This window comes from Rutilus rutilus (genome assembly GCF_951802725.1).
Source record: "Rutilus rutilus genome assembly, chromosome: 23".
NCBI lineage: Eukaryota > Metazoa > Chordata > Actinopteri > Cypriniformes > Leuciscidae > Rutilus > Rutilus rutilus.
The window spans coordinates 10,198,402-10,215,333 of record NC_140233.1 but is presented as its reverse complement, the minus strand read 5'-3'; the positions used below and the strand labels follow the sequence as shown (position 1 = coordinate 10,215,333).

Sequence of the window (16,932 nt, the reverse complement as noted above, 5' to 3'; positions counted from 1 at the left end):
TCAGCAACAGATTTCTCTCTCTCTCTCTTTTCTCCTTTTTTTGTTTGTTTGCTGTTGTTGTAATTGTATTTATAAAAGCCCTTCTAGGGACAAGTGTTACAAATTAGCTTTAGCAACAAGCACTATGATACATGCATTGGTTGGCTGTTGTCCCAGTTTATTTATGTTTATTGTATCTGTCCCTACACAAATACATACAAGTAAAGCATTTAATAAAATAAATAAACAAATAAATAAACAAATATCTACCTTACTTCATAATATATGTGCTATATGTTAGTGTTTTACATTCTGCTCGTCAGGGTCTCATTAGTCTAACTGTCACTAACTACACTTGACAGAAATCTTTTAAGTATAATTTAGCATAATCCTTAGACAAATCAATATTAGTCTCGTCACAGTATGACTGGCATTAAAAACCGAGGATATCTCACTTAAAGACACCCTGTATAACAATTAATACAGACAATACACAATTTTTAGCGCAAACAATCCTTCAGAGTGTGTTTACATGCATTGAGAATCTCGAGATGCATCCGGACACAATGGGGCTTTGAATAGGCGCTGGGACAAAGAGCTCATTGCAGGGGATGATTTATAGCAGAACAACGCAAACATGAAGTGAAATCATCAAGTAGTTCAAAGTGGCTTTAAGATGCTCGCTTCGGCAAATGTGACGTCAGGCTTCTACATGCACAACTGGAAATTAAGGACAAGAATAAAAAAAAAAACACGCAGAATTAATGAACAATGTTTGAAAAACCATGTGTGCGTTTGGTCAGGAAAGGAATTATGACAAAGGAGTGTTGTGCACGAGCGCATGACGTAGGCTGTAAAAAGCCGCCATGCATTTCCCCAGGCATGTGGCGTCGTTTTCTTTACGCCACTGATGGAGAGTAAATGGGGCCATAATGGAGTTCAATCCACAAAACACCACAACACTTCATTGACTGGCAAATTCAACACTTCAAGAGTGAGATGGAAAAGGTGCATTGATTCAAACATGATCCTGACGCCCTTCACATGACCTATCCTGACACACGGCCCCTTAGTCTTTGACGGTATTGGCTTCCTGTGGGAACCCATGTCACAAGAACAGGAAACTACCCTAGAATTGCCTTCTCCAAACAATCTCCTTCCCCTGAGGAATTATGGGTGCCTAGAACAGGACAACAGTGGGCAGGTGAACTTTAAAAGTAGATTTGTAGCCAACAGTGCTGGGAATTCCGGGCCGAGATTGGTTTACAATTGTGCCTTGCCGAACCAAGCTTAAGTGGAAATATAACTGGAACCGTTCGGCCCTACGGTGGAAAAGCAGCTGGTAAAGAGTTGTGGGTGCTTGTTAAGGGAGAGTAGTTTTTAGTCTGGTGCCAACTGTCAACTTTAACACTTTTCTAGCGCTGGCAGGTTTTTATACTATAAGCTGATTTTTGACAGTTATGTAAATATAAATTTTTACAGATGATTTTTCATTTGCAAGGTAAAAAACCACAAGTTCCACAAAACGTTAATGATTTGGGGCCATATTCGCAAAAAAAAAAAACCCAACTTAAATATTTTCATAAGAACTATACATTTAAAATGCGTATGAGGCTATCCATAATTAACAGGTTATTCACAATGATTTTAAAACACTTTGAATTGATCCTACAATTTCTCAATCTTATTAAAAAAAAATACAAAAAGTTGAGATGTGACATTTGTAATGTTACAAAATGAGATTTATATTTCAAATAAATGCTGTTCTTTTGAACGTTCAGTTCAAAGGATCTGGGGGGAAAAAATATTAAGCTGCACAGCTGTAATCAAAATTATTAATAAGAAAATAAATGATTCTTTAGCAGCAAATCCTCGTATTAGAATGATTTCTGAAGAATCGTGTGACACCGAAGACTGGAGTAATGATGCTAAAAAAATTAGCTTTGCCAATACAGGAATAACTTGCATGTCAAAATAGAAAAGTTATTTTAAATTGCAATACTTTTTCACAGTATTACTGTTTTTACTGTATTATTAATCTCACTATCCCAAACTTTTTATTGGTAGTGGATATGAACTTTGTGGCAAAGTGTCTTTTAAGTGCTTTGGCTCTGATCCAAACACATCCATGTTCTAATCATGGAAAAGGAGACTGTTGAGATGGGCTATATTAAGAGATGACAGAACTTCCGAAAGGCTTATGAAACAGAGCTGTAATCCACTGAGTGCAGAGAGAGACTGTCCACAGACTGTGGTCTGAGCTGGACATTCTGGACACATTCCATAGATATGACGAGCTGTGGAGACAGGAAAGGCTATGACATGGAAGTGGGCACCAGTGGACGATTTTCGTACTGCAAAAATAGCTACCTACTGATTTTGCATGGTTCTTCTATTTGTTTCTTGCACACATTTGCAGGCGGGTTCTGGGTAAAACATCTGTGAAATGACTTAAAGAGGTGTTAAGTAGCCATTTGGCTTCTCGTTCAATATCAAGGAGGTCTCAGGTGAAAGGAATATGCTACAACAAAGGTCTGCGTCAATTGGAAAGTGCTCCCTCGGGTGCTCTTTGAGACGGCCGTGGACAACCTGTCTTTCTCAATCCTCACTTAGTGCTGAAGCGGCACCTGCGGCCCTGTATTTTACATACAGAACGGTTTAACAGACCCTTTTCACTTCCCACCACAGATGCTTAACATGGACCATATATTAATATCACCTCGCAAATATAACAGTATATAATGCTGATTTAAGGTGGAAAAAAACCTGAAGTCTTTAATTGGTGAGACCATGAAGCCTGATCATAAAAATTAAAAGCTGTCTGGACTAATACACAGACTTTAAGTGAACTATCGGGATGAGGGATGAGACATTCAACTACAATAATATATTCCATTTTATTTATATATATATATATATATAAAAATGGAATATAATAGAATAAATAGTGTAAAATAAGTGTTTCCAAGGCATGTTGTCAATTATCACAGACAAATTATGTCTCATTCCTCATTTTGTAAACAACACATTTAGTGATACAAAAGCCAAGTAGGCAAGTGTGCATCATGAATGTGAATAAACGATTTAAAAAAAAAAATACTAAATGATAAAATTAAGAGAAAAAAAAAATCAGATAAGCATAAAAGGAGAGCATACATAATAGTAAACAAAACATGCTGCTTTTATGAAGGAATAATTATGCATGGCAGTTCTCCACAATATTTTATACCTACTATAATTAGATTTTTTTTTCAAATTAACTTGCCTTCCCACATAATGATTCTCAGACCTGCTGCCAGCTCATGTCAGATGATGGAAAGCAGAAGGAAGCAGAAGAAGTGAATGGAGATAAACAGGCAGCGAAGCAAGCTTGGACCAATCTACTTATCAAGAGACAATAATCGAGGGGTCAGACTGTGGAAGGGCCCTTCACGTGTCTGGCTGTGACCTTCACTGATACAGTACCAGACCAGCCACTAAATATACAACCTCCAACATACTGACAGCATTCCAGTCAGAGCCCTTACTGTTCCCACACACACAATATCTAAATTAGGACAGGGAGTGGACTTCTATTGTTTTTATAAAGCTTTTGCATTTTTAGATAAGGCTTTATTATAAAGCTTCAGAATTTTTTTTTAATTAAAATTATCCTAAAAGAAGGTTGTGTCAAATTCTGCACATTTCTGAGGACACTTTTGTCCCAAAATATGGACTGTTAAGTCACAGGTTTCATTGTTTGACAATTAACTTCTTGGGACCAATTTGTCCCTAAAGAGAAACCAAGAAACTTACACATTGATTTAAAATTAAAGAATGAATCCAAATACCTGTAAATATGAAATATGGACTGAGAAGTCTCAGGTTTCAATGTTTGTTTGACAACAAACATAAGGGTGTGGGGGGGGGGGGGGAGAGATGGAACTCAATGCAAAATTGTTACGAAATTCAAACTCCAGCATGTCTAGAACAAAACATCAAACCCTAGAGCTAATGGAGAACAGTGGCCTGAAATTGGAAAGCAGGCCTCATCGTTCCACATCCAAAACTGAACTCCACCCAATCCAAGCAGCGAAACTCCACAGCTCTCATGCACACACACCCCTTCGATTCAACGGGAGCGAGACCTCTGGCATCTCAACAACGCTCCCGGCCAACCCTAATCAATGCAATGTGATGGCGCACGCAACTGTCAACAAGACAATCTGCAAAATTTACAGACAACAATGATTTTTAACAGACTTTCGAAAGGAACTCTAACACAACTACTACTTGTTTTCTTCATACCTTAATCAAAACCACGTCCACGGACCTCTCGCCCTTTGCGCACAGGCTGTACCGTCGCCGGTGTCGCTCGTACATCTTTTCCAGGGGTGAAGTGTGAAGGAGGAGAAGAGAGTGCCGTTATATTCCAACATGAAGCCCGAGACTTGTGGAGTTCCCAGTCAAGCTTTGGGAAAAATGAGCAACTCTCTGCACATCTGCACCATGAACCAGCCCCGTTCTCACTCTCCCTCCCTCCATCCCTCCCTCCCTCCATTCTTCACACACTTTTTTCTCCCCTCCCTCTCTCCTTTTTCCTTCAGCACACTCCCTCTCTTTTTCTGTCGCTGGCTTTCCTTCTGCTCCCACTGTTGTTTTTTTAACAGACTCACCCAATCGCAGCTGCTCTTTTCCATTCCCCTTCGCTCTTTCAATGCCTCTCATCTCATCCTTTTCAATGTTTGGAGCAGAAAGCCTCACATCTTTACCAATGTGCATCATGGTGTGGTTGAACTCTGATCGGTTAACACCCATTCACTGATCAGAGGAACATTTTTAGAAGGATTTCATCCTTCAAACTGTTTGGAGTACAGTGGGGCGAGATTCCCAGGCTCCACCCAGCAAGATAAGGCTTTTCCATCCAAGTAAACACTATCAGAAAGGTTGTCATGACAAGATAATTCACTCTTGGACACTGTTCGCAATTAAAACAAGAAGTGTAACGTGTAGCAAATCTCATTTAGATTTGCATTGGATGCAAGGTACCCTCGATCACTGCATCTGTATAGAACCATCAACCGACTAACAGCTGGAGTCATGGCAACCCTTTCAAATGGCGAGAATGATGAGAGGCCAGAGTGCGGTCTGATGGGATTCACTGGGAATTTAATGCAATTGAAGCGGTGCATGAAACTCGGGCTTCTGGAAAAGAGTCAGAAATAAGCCTGGGTTCATTCAGCGCAAAAATACCAAAGATAGGAGTTCACATGCAAATACAGAGGTTCAGAGGTGCTATCATTAACTAAAACTATTAAAATTGGCTTCTGTTAATTGAAATCAAGATAAAATAATCATGAAAAAAAATATTAGATGAAAAACTTTAACTTAAAAGCTTAATAGAAAATTAGAATTGTTGAACTTGGCAAGTATCTGAAACAGCACCAATATTACTAAATCTAAAAGAGAAATAAAAATAAGCTAAATATAAATAACAAATGAAAATGACAAAAATCACTAAACAAAAATAAAAAATAAAAAATAACTATTTCAAAATATAAATAAATTAGTACTGTCAAATCGATTAATCGCGATTAATCATACCTAACATAAAAGTTTGTTTATATAATATGTGTGTATATACACACTATATATATATATATATATATATATATATATATATACATATATATACACACACACACACACACACACACACACACACACACACACACACACACACACATTATATAAACAAACTTATATGTTATAACTTGTATGTGATTGTTAGTATTAATAAATACTAAATTTTTATATAAATAATAGTAAAATTACACTGCTACAGGTTTCTATTAAATCACTGCACAATATCTAATCGATTAGGAATTACAAAAAGAAATTAAAATATTACATTGCTAAAGACCGTGGACTTCATAACGGGTGGTAGCGTTATGGCAAACGAAGCCTGTTATTGTCCCAATGCATGTTTTCCACTTTTGCTTGGGAGTTTCCATCCACCATAAAATATAACGAGGGTGACACAGTGTGTGTATATATAATTTTATGCAAAAAAACACAAGGCAGACACACCTTGAGGACAAAAAAACACCTTCAATTAAAGTCTCATACATTATTCCATGTTTAGCGTGACGTTCTAACTTGTACTTAAGAGAAATAGATATTCAGCTAACTGTGTAGGTTGTCCTGCTGCAGTCGGTTTCATTCTTTACTGTGTGTTTGCATGTGTGCATGTGATTATCCAGTGGAGGAGGGGACAGAAGAAACAAGGGCTCTTTGTGGGGATCTCGGCGCATGTTATCTCCGTGTTTCACTCAAGACCAGTCATCCAACACAAACTATGATTTAAAGGAATAGCTTGACCAAAAAGATATGAAATTCTGTCATTATTTGCTCATTCTCATGTCTGTTCTGTGAAATGCAAGATATTCTCTTCTCAAAAACACACCATAAAAGTGGCCCATATGAGTTGAGTGCAATAGTCTGCAATAGTTGAGTGCAAGAGCCTTCTGAAATCATATGATAAGCTTTATGTGAATAATACACTGAAATTTGGCTGATTATACTGACAGTCATGAAAGCAGCAGCGATATACAATTCATGAAGGAATGATTGCTTTGAGTCAGATCTTTAAATGAATCAGCTGATCCAATCCACAAAATGAGTCTGGATGATTCGTTCACAAAGCTGACTAACCAACTTCTCGTATTCTCAAATTCGATGACTTGATCCAGTCACAATAATTAACAGCTCACTGGAAGAAAAGATTAGCAGTGAATAACAAAGTTAGCATGAAATGGAAACGGAAACTGTTTTTTAAATGTATGTTATTGATCTTTCCATCCATACATATGTTTCCATCTACGTAATCAGAAACCAATGAATTGAACCAAGCCCTATCCTCCTTTCTTTCTTTTTTTTCATTCTCGATGATACGTTTCAACAGGATGCGAGTTTCAATATGAAAGAAAAGATCTGTTGCTACCTTCATAACATCATGACTTTCAAGATTAGTCAGTTTGTCACATAAAACCATCGTGCTCACATTATATGGACCATTTTTACCAGACATTTATGTGCTTTTGTTTAGTTTTGTAAATGCAATGAAATGACCAAAATGTCTCCTTTTGTGTTCCAAAAGTCATAGGGGTTTGAATTAAAACAATGGTAAATGACTTTTTAATGACTGAGTAAATTACTTTTTGGACGAACTAATGCTGGGAAAGAGAGAACACACAAAAGGAGGAAGACTTGAAAAGAGTGAGCAGAAGCACAGAAATCGAGCGAGAACAATACAAAGGAGTGTGTGTGGATCCTGACCAGCCTCACTGGTGTCTTCAATCCTCCCACTCTACCAACAGCAGCCCTTTGCTTTTCTTCAACATCACGCCATTCTTACACTTCACATTCCAGCGCTTGAGAGGCAGCCTTGTCCCTTTTTTCCAACACACTACACACTGGATTTGTGTTTGCGCGTGTGTTTGTGAGTGTGCGCACTAAGAAACTGTTTCCCAGAGGCAGCTTGTGTGGTTTAATAGTTTAGATGTTTAGTGAAAAAGGAACTCCTTTAGAGGGGTTCCCACAATGCATCTGGCCTGCTGCACAAGGACAGATGAAAAGAGCTGAAGAAAGAAAGAGAATAGGTAGCCCTCATGCTTTTGGAGGCATATTGAGACCACAGTATGTGTATTTTGCCCTTGCTTCTCTCTCTAACACATATGTAGACTACTAGACAGCTCAATGCACATCTGGAAGGAGTTATATTGCATCCTAACACAAGAGGGAGCCACAGCACTCTAGACACCACAGGATAAGCTAAAAACAACCAAACCACTTATTATCCATAAACCATCCATTATAAGTGGATGTCATTTTTTTATGTCAAGATGAACTCAAAAACAAATCAATTTATGCTCCTAAAGCATGTTCCTGGTCTTACAGTGAATTATTCAGTGGTGTAAGTAAAAAGATTAAATTAAGCTGTGACAACATGATAACGCTAAATACAATCAGCTTTTCAAAAATAACTTGGATATCACAATGCCCACTGTTGAAAGCAAGGGAAATGACAAACCAATTCATTAACTAACCCCAAATGTAAAAAAATGTAAAGGTGGTTCCACTTTTTTGATGTGGAAAAACTTGTTAGCATTTGTTAGCATCTCAGATCCTATTTCCAATCAGCCTCCTTTAACTGACAGAAGCATTACGTTTGACAAGTTAAAGTGACAAAAATCACTACAAAACATGATTCAAACCATTCATCTTAAAAATGCGCGCTAAGTTTAACACTGCCTAGCAAGCACCGCTAATAAGAACCTAGCTTTCTTGTGATCTTGCCAAGCGAGAGCAAAGTTAGCATGCTAGCGCAAAGTTAGGATGCTCTGTGAATGTGACCCCTGCTCTTATCTCAAGAGTCTCTTAAGATAGAATGTTCCAGAGTGTAATTTCTTTCAAATGCTGACAATATTGTTCCACGACCCCATGATGCAGTCCAAGTCTGCATGCCAGACGGCAGATAAGTGTAAAAGTAGAGTGGTAGATTTTTCTCCTACGCACCTGACTTAGGTTGTCCCTGAGTGACACCTGCAAAAATTATACTCAGGTGACTTCACCACGTTGGTTGACGCCTAAGAGTAGCTATTCTAACCACGTAGAATGCTTAAGAATTATAGTTACCTGACCGCAATCTAACCCCGCCTAAGTGTCTCACACTGAGTTGATCGACGTCTCGCCCCTTTTGACACTGTCACTCGGGAATAAGGTCTTTAGTGTCTCACTAATCTTTTAACTTGCTGCGCAGCAATAATAACCAGACAGACTTCAGCAAATGCCCTTTAAATTCTTTAATCAAGGCTGGGAGAGTTCAAGCATTTCTCAGAGAATCTCTCTTAAAAACAACAATACATCAGGTTTTTATACAACAGTAAGATTAACGTGATTTATTACTCATGGTAATTTTCCTTCAATGTGATTGGTTCAATCTGTGCAAAACAAGCCCCCACTTCGCCCTCTGTTACTGGCAGAGCAAATTTAGATCTCAAATCATTTTAAAAAATGGAAGAGGTTAGAAGTTCATTTGATTACTCAATAAGTCATGAGACTGTTATAGACTTATATTTTCTTATATTGTCTAGCCAGCATCTTAAAGTTTTCACTGGTTTCAACGCAACAATCTTCAGAGAACAGTTTGTTCAAGTGTTATAATGTTAGGCCTGTAGGAGAAGTAAGGTTAGATATTAGAATTATTATTAGTTTAAAACACAGTTTACCGTTTTATTTAAAAAAAAAATCCATCACAATAGCCTGTTTTCAGTCAATAACTGTTCATTATTACTACTTTTTAGTTCAAACAGGGCCTTGATTCAAATGCAACTGGAAGAATGCAGCTAAAGTAGGCTAATGGTGTAAAAATTAAGACTTAGGAATCTCCATTAATTTGTTTAAAGAGAAAAATCTCCTCAGACTGAATGGAAACCTATTGTCACTCAGTAATGTCACTTGCAAGAAAAAAATAATTTCATTTCCAATGCTTGAGTCCACTACAACCAAAACAAAAAGAATGTTAGCTGCAACATGCTAGCAAAGATGTGCGTCGGTTTCCAATGGCTTAAAGGAGGGACCACAAAGCCGACGTCAAAGAACAAGCGGAAACGAAAGCAGACTGTGTTGTTGCCTCTCATCAGCTTCATCTCGGCCAAAAAGTTGCGCTTGAACACACCAAAAGGACTAAAGGCGACTGTCAACTAGCATGTGTGTTCTGCGCCTGCGTGTAAGGAAATATCTGTCTATATCAGCAGGTATCAATCGTCATTCAAAAAGGGAAAACGAAACACTGATCACTTTCCAGCCGGCTCATGTCATTATGAAAATATTTGTGTATTTGAATGCTCAGGTAAGATAATGTAAAATTTTAACAGCCTTCTGTCTGTACTGTCTTGACTTCTTTGCTCGCTTTCATCACTTTCGCTTTTATTCTCGTGCATGGACTCATTCGCTAAGCTGAACAGCCAATCAGAGTTCTCTCTCTCACAGATGGCCCGACGGCGATTCAACATGCTGAATCAGCCCAACAAACCCAACAGCGTCCGACTAGAGACAATGGTGCAGAACACACTGAAAAAAACTAAGCCAACCGACGCTCAAAAACAGACCGAAGTTGCCTAATGGCAACTGTCGGCTTGGTGTGTCCCAGCCTTAAGGCCCATTCACACCAAGAATGATAGCTATAAAAAACTACATTAGCATCCACACACCATCGGATGATAACGATCTGTTTATTATAAGAGTGTGCTGCAGGTTTGTCGTACGGCACTTTACATGCTCTTTAAAGTCGGGTGGATTCTTATTGGCTGTCAATGTTTTTATTGTTCATCAGCTGGAAAAAAATAGCACTCTGAAAGTGATTCCTCAACATTCATTTTAGATTAATTCAAATCTCGTACCAAATTGGGAGGCACAGGAAGCTGCCAAAACAATATGGATTCCCACAGGACGATGACAAAATAAACAACTGAAGTTAGCGATATGGAGGAGGATACTTCTAATCAGCAGCTTTTAAAGACTGAAGATAGACATCTCACTTCATCACTCTTGCTGGCCTGCGTAAATGAGCTATCACATCTTGCCTTCCACCCTCTCAGTATTCTCGCCACTGATATCATCCCTCTGACACACAACTGGGGAAAAAAAGTGTTCAGGCCTCAGGGTGATGTCATCTTTCCTCCATGAGAAAAGAACAGCACGCACACACACACACACACACACACACACACAACGACAGTGTGAGCTGCAGGGTGGCAGCATTCCCATATCTGCCAGTTTGACCTTATGAGGGACAGTTCAGCAGTTCCAAATCAGAGCTGCGTCAGAAGCCTTTCAGCAACCAGGCGTAGAAATCAGATTTACAACAGAAGGTCAGGTTAAATACATCCCTCAATTTCTGGTCAGTGGAGCCTTTTGGGAAACTACTACCTCACTTCTTAGCTACTGAGAATTCAGGGTGGCAGGAAGCAAATGTTGAGTGACTCACACCAAGAGGTCTAAATGTTACTGATTTATTTATTGGATTACAGGTTGAGGATTATAGCCAAAGAATACTCACCACTTCGGAATTCTCTATGTCTGCTAAGGAGTCTTGGTGTCCGTCCACCGGATCCTCTGCTAAAGTGCCATCATCTGTGAGGCGGAATCGAGGCAAAAGACATTAATAATAATAACAATAATATGGAACTGAGAGAAGGATGAAGAACTTGTATTTTAAGTTTTAAAAGTGATTGCATTGCCATTTTGAGAAACTTGCTGTAGATGACTGGGCTAGTTTTTCATGTATTTAAAAAACAAAATGTTTCATTTGAATAAGACCCACAGTTTCAGGGAAATTCACATACGTGACTTTTACCTGAAACTTCCAAAAATCAGTAAGTCATTCATTAACTCAGCTGCTGATTCATGTCAGAGGACTGAACATTTCAGTGGCGTATGTAGGTTTATTTGTTTACTTAGAAATGAACAAATCATGATAAGACCGTTAAACTGACCACTCAGATACATTATTACAGCAATATAGCATTTGATGAAAGAAAGTGACTTATTCCTCCTTTACAACTGAGATCAGCAGCTCCATGAGTGTGATATAAATAACACAGAGTAAGGAGCTATTAGTAGAACAATGCTGAATTCTCATCTATGTGGAAAAGAGCTGGGCGTCTACTTTGTGAAAAAAAGTTCACAAGACAATCTTTCAACTGTTTTCATTCTATGATGTGAGACAAATGACATCACCAGGTTGCCAGGATACATTGTGCTGCAAATACACATTGTTTTTTGCAAACACTCCCTATTAACACGCTTACCTGAATGACAAGGAAGGTTTTTCCCTTCCGGATGGAAACCTAAACCACTGATAGATCAAAACCATATATACATACACATATAATACAACATAATCTGTAAGGCAAACACCATTGTGTTCACATGCACACACAAAAGTATGTTGGAATCCAGTGAAGCTAAAATTAAATTAGCTTCAAAATAGCACAAATGAGCTAAACTAGCTTTAGCTGTGAACAATTTGATTAGAATGGCATGAAAAACAAACTTCATTTAGCAGCAGCAAGAAATTCCAGATCAATCCAAACAACCGTTACATAGGATGATGGTAAAAAATAGAGTTAATAGCATCAGACACCCTAAAATAAACACAATCTATACCAGCATCAGCAGAGTGATAAATAAAAATGCATTACCTGTCATTTGTTCCACATGCAGTTCCTCAGCATGCTGCTGAAGGGTTTCATTGTGCTTCATCAAACTATCCAGAGTATCCTGATGTAATCCATTCAGGCTGTCAGGTGTGTCTGAACGCTGTAGTTCCTCAGACAAATCATTGTCTAAATCCACTGGGGAAGTGTGTTCCAAATCCTGGTGCAATCCACTATTAATATCCAAAGGGGAAGTAAGCTCAGCTGTTGAGGATGAGGCATTGAGTGGGTCAGACATAGAAGAGCTCTCCAGAGCAGAACCACTAGGGGTGTCCATGGGAGAGGATGGGCTGTCCCCTGAGAAAGTAGTCTCACTCATTTCTGTAGTCTTGTCAACACATTCATCCCCATCGGGAATTACAGCAGAGATCTGTACTCCATCAGCGAAGGAGCTCTCAGAAGATCTGCTGTCTTTGCTTTCTGTTTGGAGGGAGGCACAAGACGGGTCTAGGCCATTCACACATTCAACAGTAGGTTCTGATGGTGTGTATGCACACTCCTTGGAGGATTCTGGGACCTGGAACTGTGCTTTGGATTCAGCACAATCATTGTGTGTGATTTCCGATGGATCAGAGAGATCACTGAGTGTTTCCTGTGGAATGGAGTCAATTTCCCTTTCCTGTAGAGGTTCCTCTGGAGCAACATCCTTAAATCCAAGTTCCCCTTGCAAAGCGGGCACTAGAACCGATGGTTCCCCTGGCTCACAAATTAGATTTTCTTTCATGGCAAGTGCAGAATATTCCTCAGGAATTTGCTCCACCAGTTTGGACATAGAGTCTGGCTGAACAAATGTTTTCGATGCCTCTTCTCCGAACACTGTTCCTACAATTATATCACCTCCAGAATGTTCAGAAGACACTATTGTAGACACTGTTGAATCCTGTTGTAAATCACTTCCAATAAAGACTTCGGAATCAACTGGCAGAGAAGGTTCATCACAAGGTTTTGATTTGTCATCTGACTTTGAGACAACAATGTCCTCAATTGATTCCGGATCTCCAATGAGCTCTTTAGGGTCTAGTGTAGTCTTATTAGGGGCTACCTCCTCTTTGCTTCCATCAGGTAGAGACCCTTCAATCTGGCAAGATGAAACCTCCGCAGTGATGCCAACGGAAACGCCTGCTATTGCATTAATGTCAGAAGCTGAGTCATTTATCAAAATCTCCTGACAGTCTGATGCATTTTCTGAAGATTGTATGGCTTGAGGTGGCTGTTGAAAACTTTCTGTAGTCTCAGACAAGGGATCCACAGCTGGACCTTCATAGGAGGAAGTCTCAGGAACGGGCGAGAGTCCTCGTCGAACTTTATGCACCGGTCCTGGTGCCATGTTTGGCCGAAGACTTAACGATACCAAATCTCCTTCTAAAATGCTAAATACAGAGTTCTGCTTTATGCTAACGTCATCCGCAACCAAACCAGAAACTGACTCAGTGTTGCCTTTGGTGTGTTCGCTGAGATTTCCTGTCTCTGTCTCTAGGGTACCATGTGGCTTGTCAACACCATCAGAAATAACAGTTTCATCGTTTCGTACAGACGAGGTAACCTCTGAATTTACCTGGATTAAAGCCAGTTTAGCTTCATCTGTTCTCACTGAGCATTCTGTAGGTAGCTTGGATTCAATCTCGTCGTCGCGCTGACCGTTTTCCTCTGGATCACGGGAAGAAAGTGCTGAAGAGTTTAAGCCTATTTCCTGGCTGCTACTCGTCTCCCCTTCCCTTTCCTCTGGTAAGTCCCCTCGCCAACTAAGATCTGTACTCCCCTCGCTCTCCTCTTCTCTTTGTAAAGGCTGACTAATTTCCGTGGGGAGGAGACCCTGAGATTGTGCGTGGCCCATGACTTGGGACCCAAGGTTGCCAGATTGAGCGTTATAGTCTGTTTCAGTCTCTGAACTCCTCTGGCAAGTCTCCTGTTCTTCTTGGTTCCCTTTATCAGGCAGTGAAGCAGCCCCCTGCTTGGCACTGATTACGCAGAGCTCTATATCAGCTTCCTCCCGCTGATTTCCACAGGAAGGGGCACTGAAAGTCACAGAATCGTTTTCTACCCGCCGCTGCGAACAGTCAGCCTTATCTGAAGCCTTCCCAGTATCCCCTACAGCTGGCAGTTCAGGCTCCACCTCCAAGTCCTGTGATTGGACATGATCTCCTATGCCATTTTGACGAAGACACAATCCATCCTCAATGGCAGAGCTGTTCAAAAGTGATTGGCAGGTTTCTTTTTGTTCAGAGTTGGGATCCTGATGCTCAGGCTCCAGTGAGTCAGCAGTCTCTGTGCTATCACTTGAGTCTCTGTTAAGAATCAGCAGTGCTGGCTTATGCTGTGTCAGAGGATCTTCCTGAATAAACAAAGTACAAAAATAGCTATTAAATAAAGCAGAATGCCTTATACAGTCCTCATTAAAACTGACATTAAACATTCATCCAGAGAAAGCGAGCTAGGGTGCCTGCACAGAGAGCGAGAGAGACGGTTTAGTCTGTGATCTGCATTTAGTCACTTCCTTTAGTCACAGATAGCAACCTCCTGCAGAGTTTTAGCACAAAAGCAAACAAACCCTGCTGATCGTACCCAGCTGGAAATATCACTGTGATCTTAAAGTGGCAGAGCAAGGAAATAAGACACACCTACTGCCACGGAGGACTCTCAATCACTGACTCACCTTCTGATGTGACTGAATGAGGCGTTGGAGTTCCTCCACATCGCATTGAAGGCTAGGTGGGAGACGCCCTGGCACATCCTCCACCGTCAGGGTGTAAGTGTTTAGCTTGGGGTGGTGTTGCAGAACTCTGCCTTCTGGGTAACACCACTTGGACGTTTTTGTCTCCAACTCAGGCAAGTTGTCAACCCTGCCCAACACAAACATAACAAAATTTGAGAACACCCAGTTTCGAGGCATCGAATCAGCAAAGGCCACACCCAGCACACCTACAGAGGATGGGAAGTAATACACAATACTGATTGTGGCTACCCATTGAACACAGAATGTCAAGTGTGAAAAATCACTCGTTTAAACATTGAACTTGAAACAGGTTTACATGTGTCAATGCTGCAGTGAGCTCGGACAACAAGAATTTAATTGTTTCTTTAGACAAAGATATGAAAAAACAAACTCAATCTCACTAGTGTAAAAACCTGTTCTGCTTTTTCTTTTTTGCACGGGGAGAGGAAAAACAGCATAATTACATTGAAAAAAGTGAAATTCCTGGTGGCAGTTTCAACATGTCAAACAAGCTGTAAATAGATTCAAGGTGGGTACACAGCTGAATCTTACGTGTCTTCTTTACATATCTGTCAGTCTCTTATCGACTAGGAAAAGAATGCCCGCAAAGCTACAAGCTTTCAAAAGAGAAAATGTGCAATTGTTAGTGTTTTTGTGCGTGCGAGTGGCTCAGATTGTCCCCAGGGCCCTGACACATGGGTAACAACAGGAACTGTTTTCATCTACTCTGTATCTAAGGTACCCATAGCAACCCTGTGACATCACTTACAGGAAACTAAAGAGTGCAGAGTGAAAAGGAGAAGCTCTTAAGGTCTTGCGGACCTGAGAGGAATATTTTAGGCAGTCTGAGCCTTAGCCAAATGGCAGATGTTATGAAAGACTGAACCATTAAGCACTGGAGAGCTGAATGAAGTGCTGTTTCCCTTCTATCACTAAGTCATTATGTTGTATTTATAGACTAATCGATTCAGTTAAATTGGTAACATCATGAGATAATATTTAGATATATAATGAAAAATATGATGAATTTTAAAGTATTCAAAATGCCATATTATACACTTCATATTGAATTGCACACTCAAAATTACTATAACCGCAGTTACTATACATAGATTATTTTACTTTTATAAAATATGATAATGCATGAAATTGAGAGCTGATCATGCATTATACCTTGTACTCTTTAAAAGGTGCAATCATAAACAGGTAAGTACTACAATGTATTTTAAAAGATCACAATGTGTATAAAAATATATTAAGGTAAAATAGGGTAAGATGTCCCCGGGGGAAGATGATTGTTTGTACCTCTGAAAAATAGTGATCAATGACATTGTATTATGTTGAATAGCATATATATAAATGAATATATACGTTTTTGTATCTATTTATTAATGAGGGATTTGTGAACACATTAATGTTTTTAGCTTTGTGGAGTAAAATAGTTTTTTTTAGTTTTACCCCAGTAAGTTACCCCATCTTACCCCTTTAAATATTTTATAATTTGTGCTATAACAACTATATTTGCTAATGTTTCTATTTATTTCCCATAATAACACATTGTCTAATTCATCATCATTCTGTACATGCTAAACTTATATCTTAAAGTGTTACAGTTGAAAAAATAAGTAAATCCACATTGTTTTTAATGGGGGGGGGGGGTCTTCCCCCACGTTACCCTATATATTCATATAATAACATGATTAAGTTTACAGTTCAGACTTCAAAGAGAGCTATGAGAAAAGCATGTCAAAACATCTTAGAGAAACCACTAACGAAACACCATGATCTTTGATGGAAAGATTTGAGGCAATGTCTAAGGGTGCACTGTGGTTCAGTACACTTGCTTTAAATGAGGCACTAAACCAGAGCACTTAACAGCCTCCTATAACAGACTCTTGAATCCAGGGAGCACAGATCGCACGCTAGCTCTGAGTCTGGTCTCTTCCGCGCCCTGTTTCAGAATAGTCAAGTAGGGGAACA

At 39.5% G+C, this 16,932-nt stretch overlaps 1 protein-coding gene across 8 annotated transcripts in view; it reads right to left on the bottom strand.

Annotated features, from left to right (window-relative positions):
• LOC311283441 (A-kinase anchoring protein 13) overlaps positions 1-16,932 on the bottom strand; it is a 92,773-nt gene that overhangs the window by 37,950 nt on the left and 37,891 nt on the right. For all 8 annotated transcript variants that reach the window (XM_084397832.1, XM_084397835.1, XM_084397836.1 and 5 more), the window contains exons 6-8: positions 14,893-15,079; positions 12,225-14,571; positions 11,081-11,154 (exon numbers count right to left, since the gene is read on the bottom strand). In XM_084397832.1, the coding sequence (XP_084253958.1) occupies positions 11,081-11,154; positions 12,225-14,571; positions 14,893-15,079 (2,608 nt within the window). The remainder of the gene's footprint in view (positions 1-11,080; positions 11,155-12,224; positions 14,572-14,892; positions 15,080-16,932) is intronic.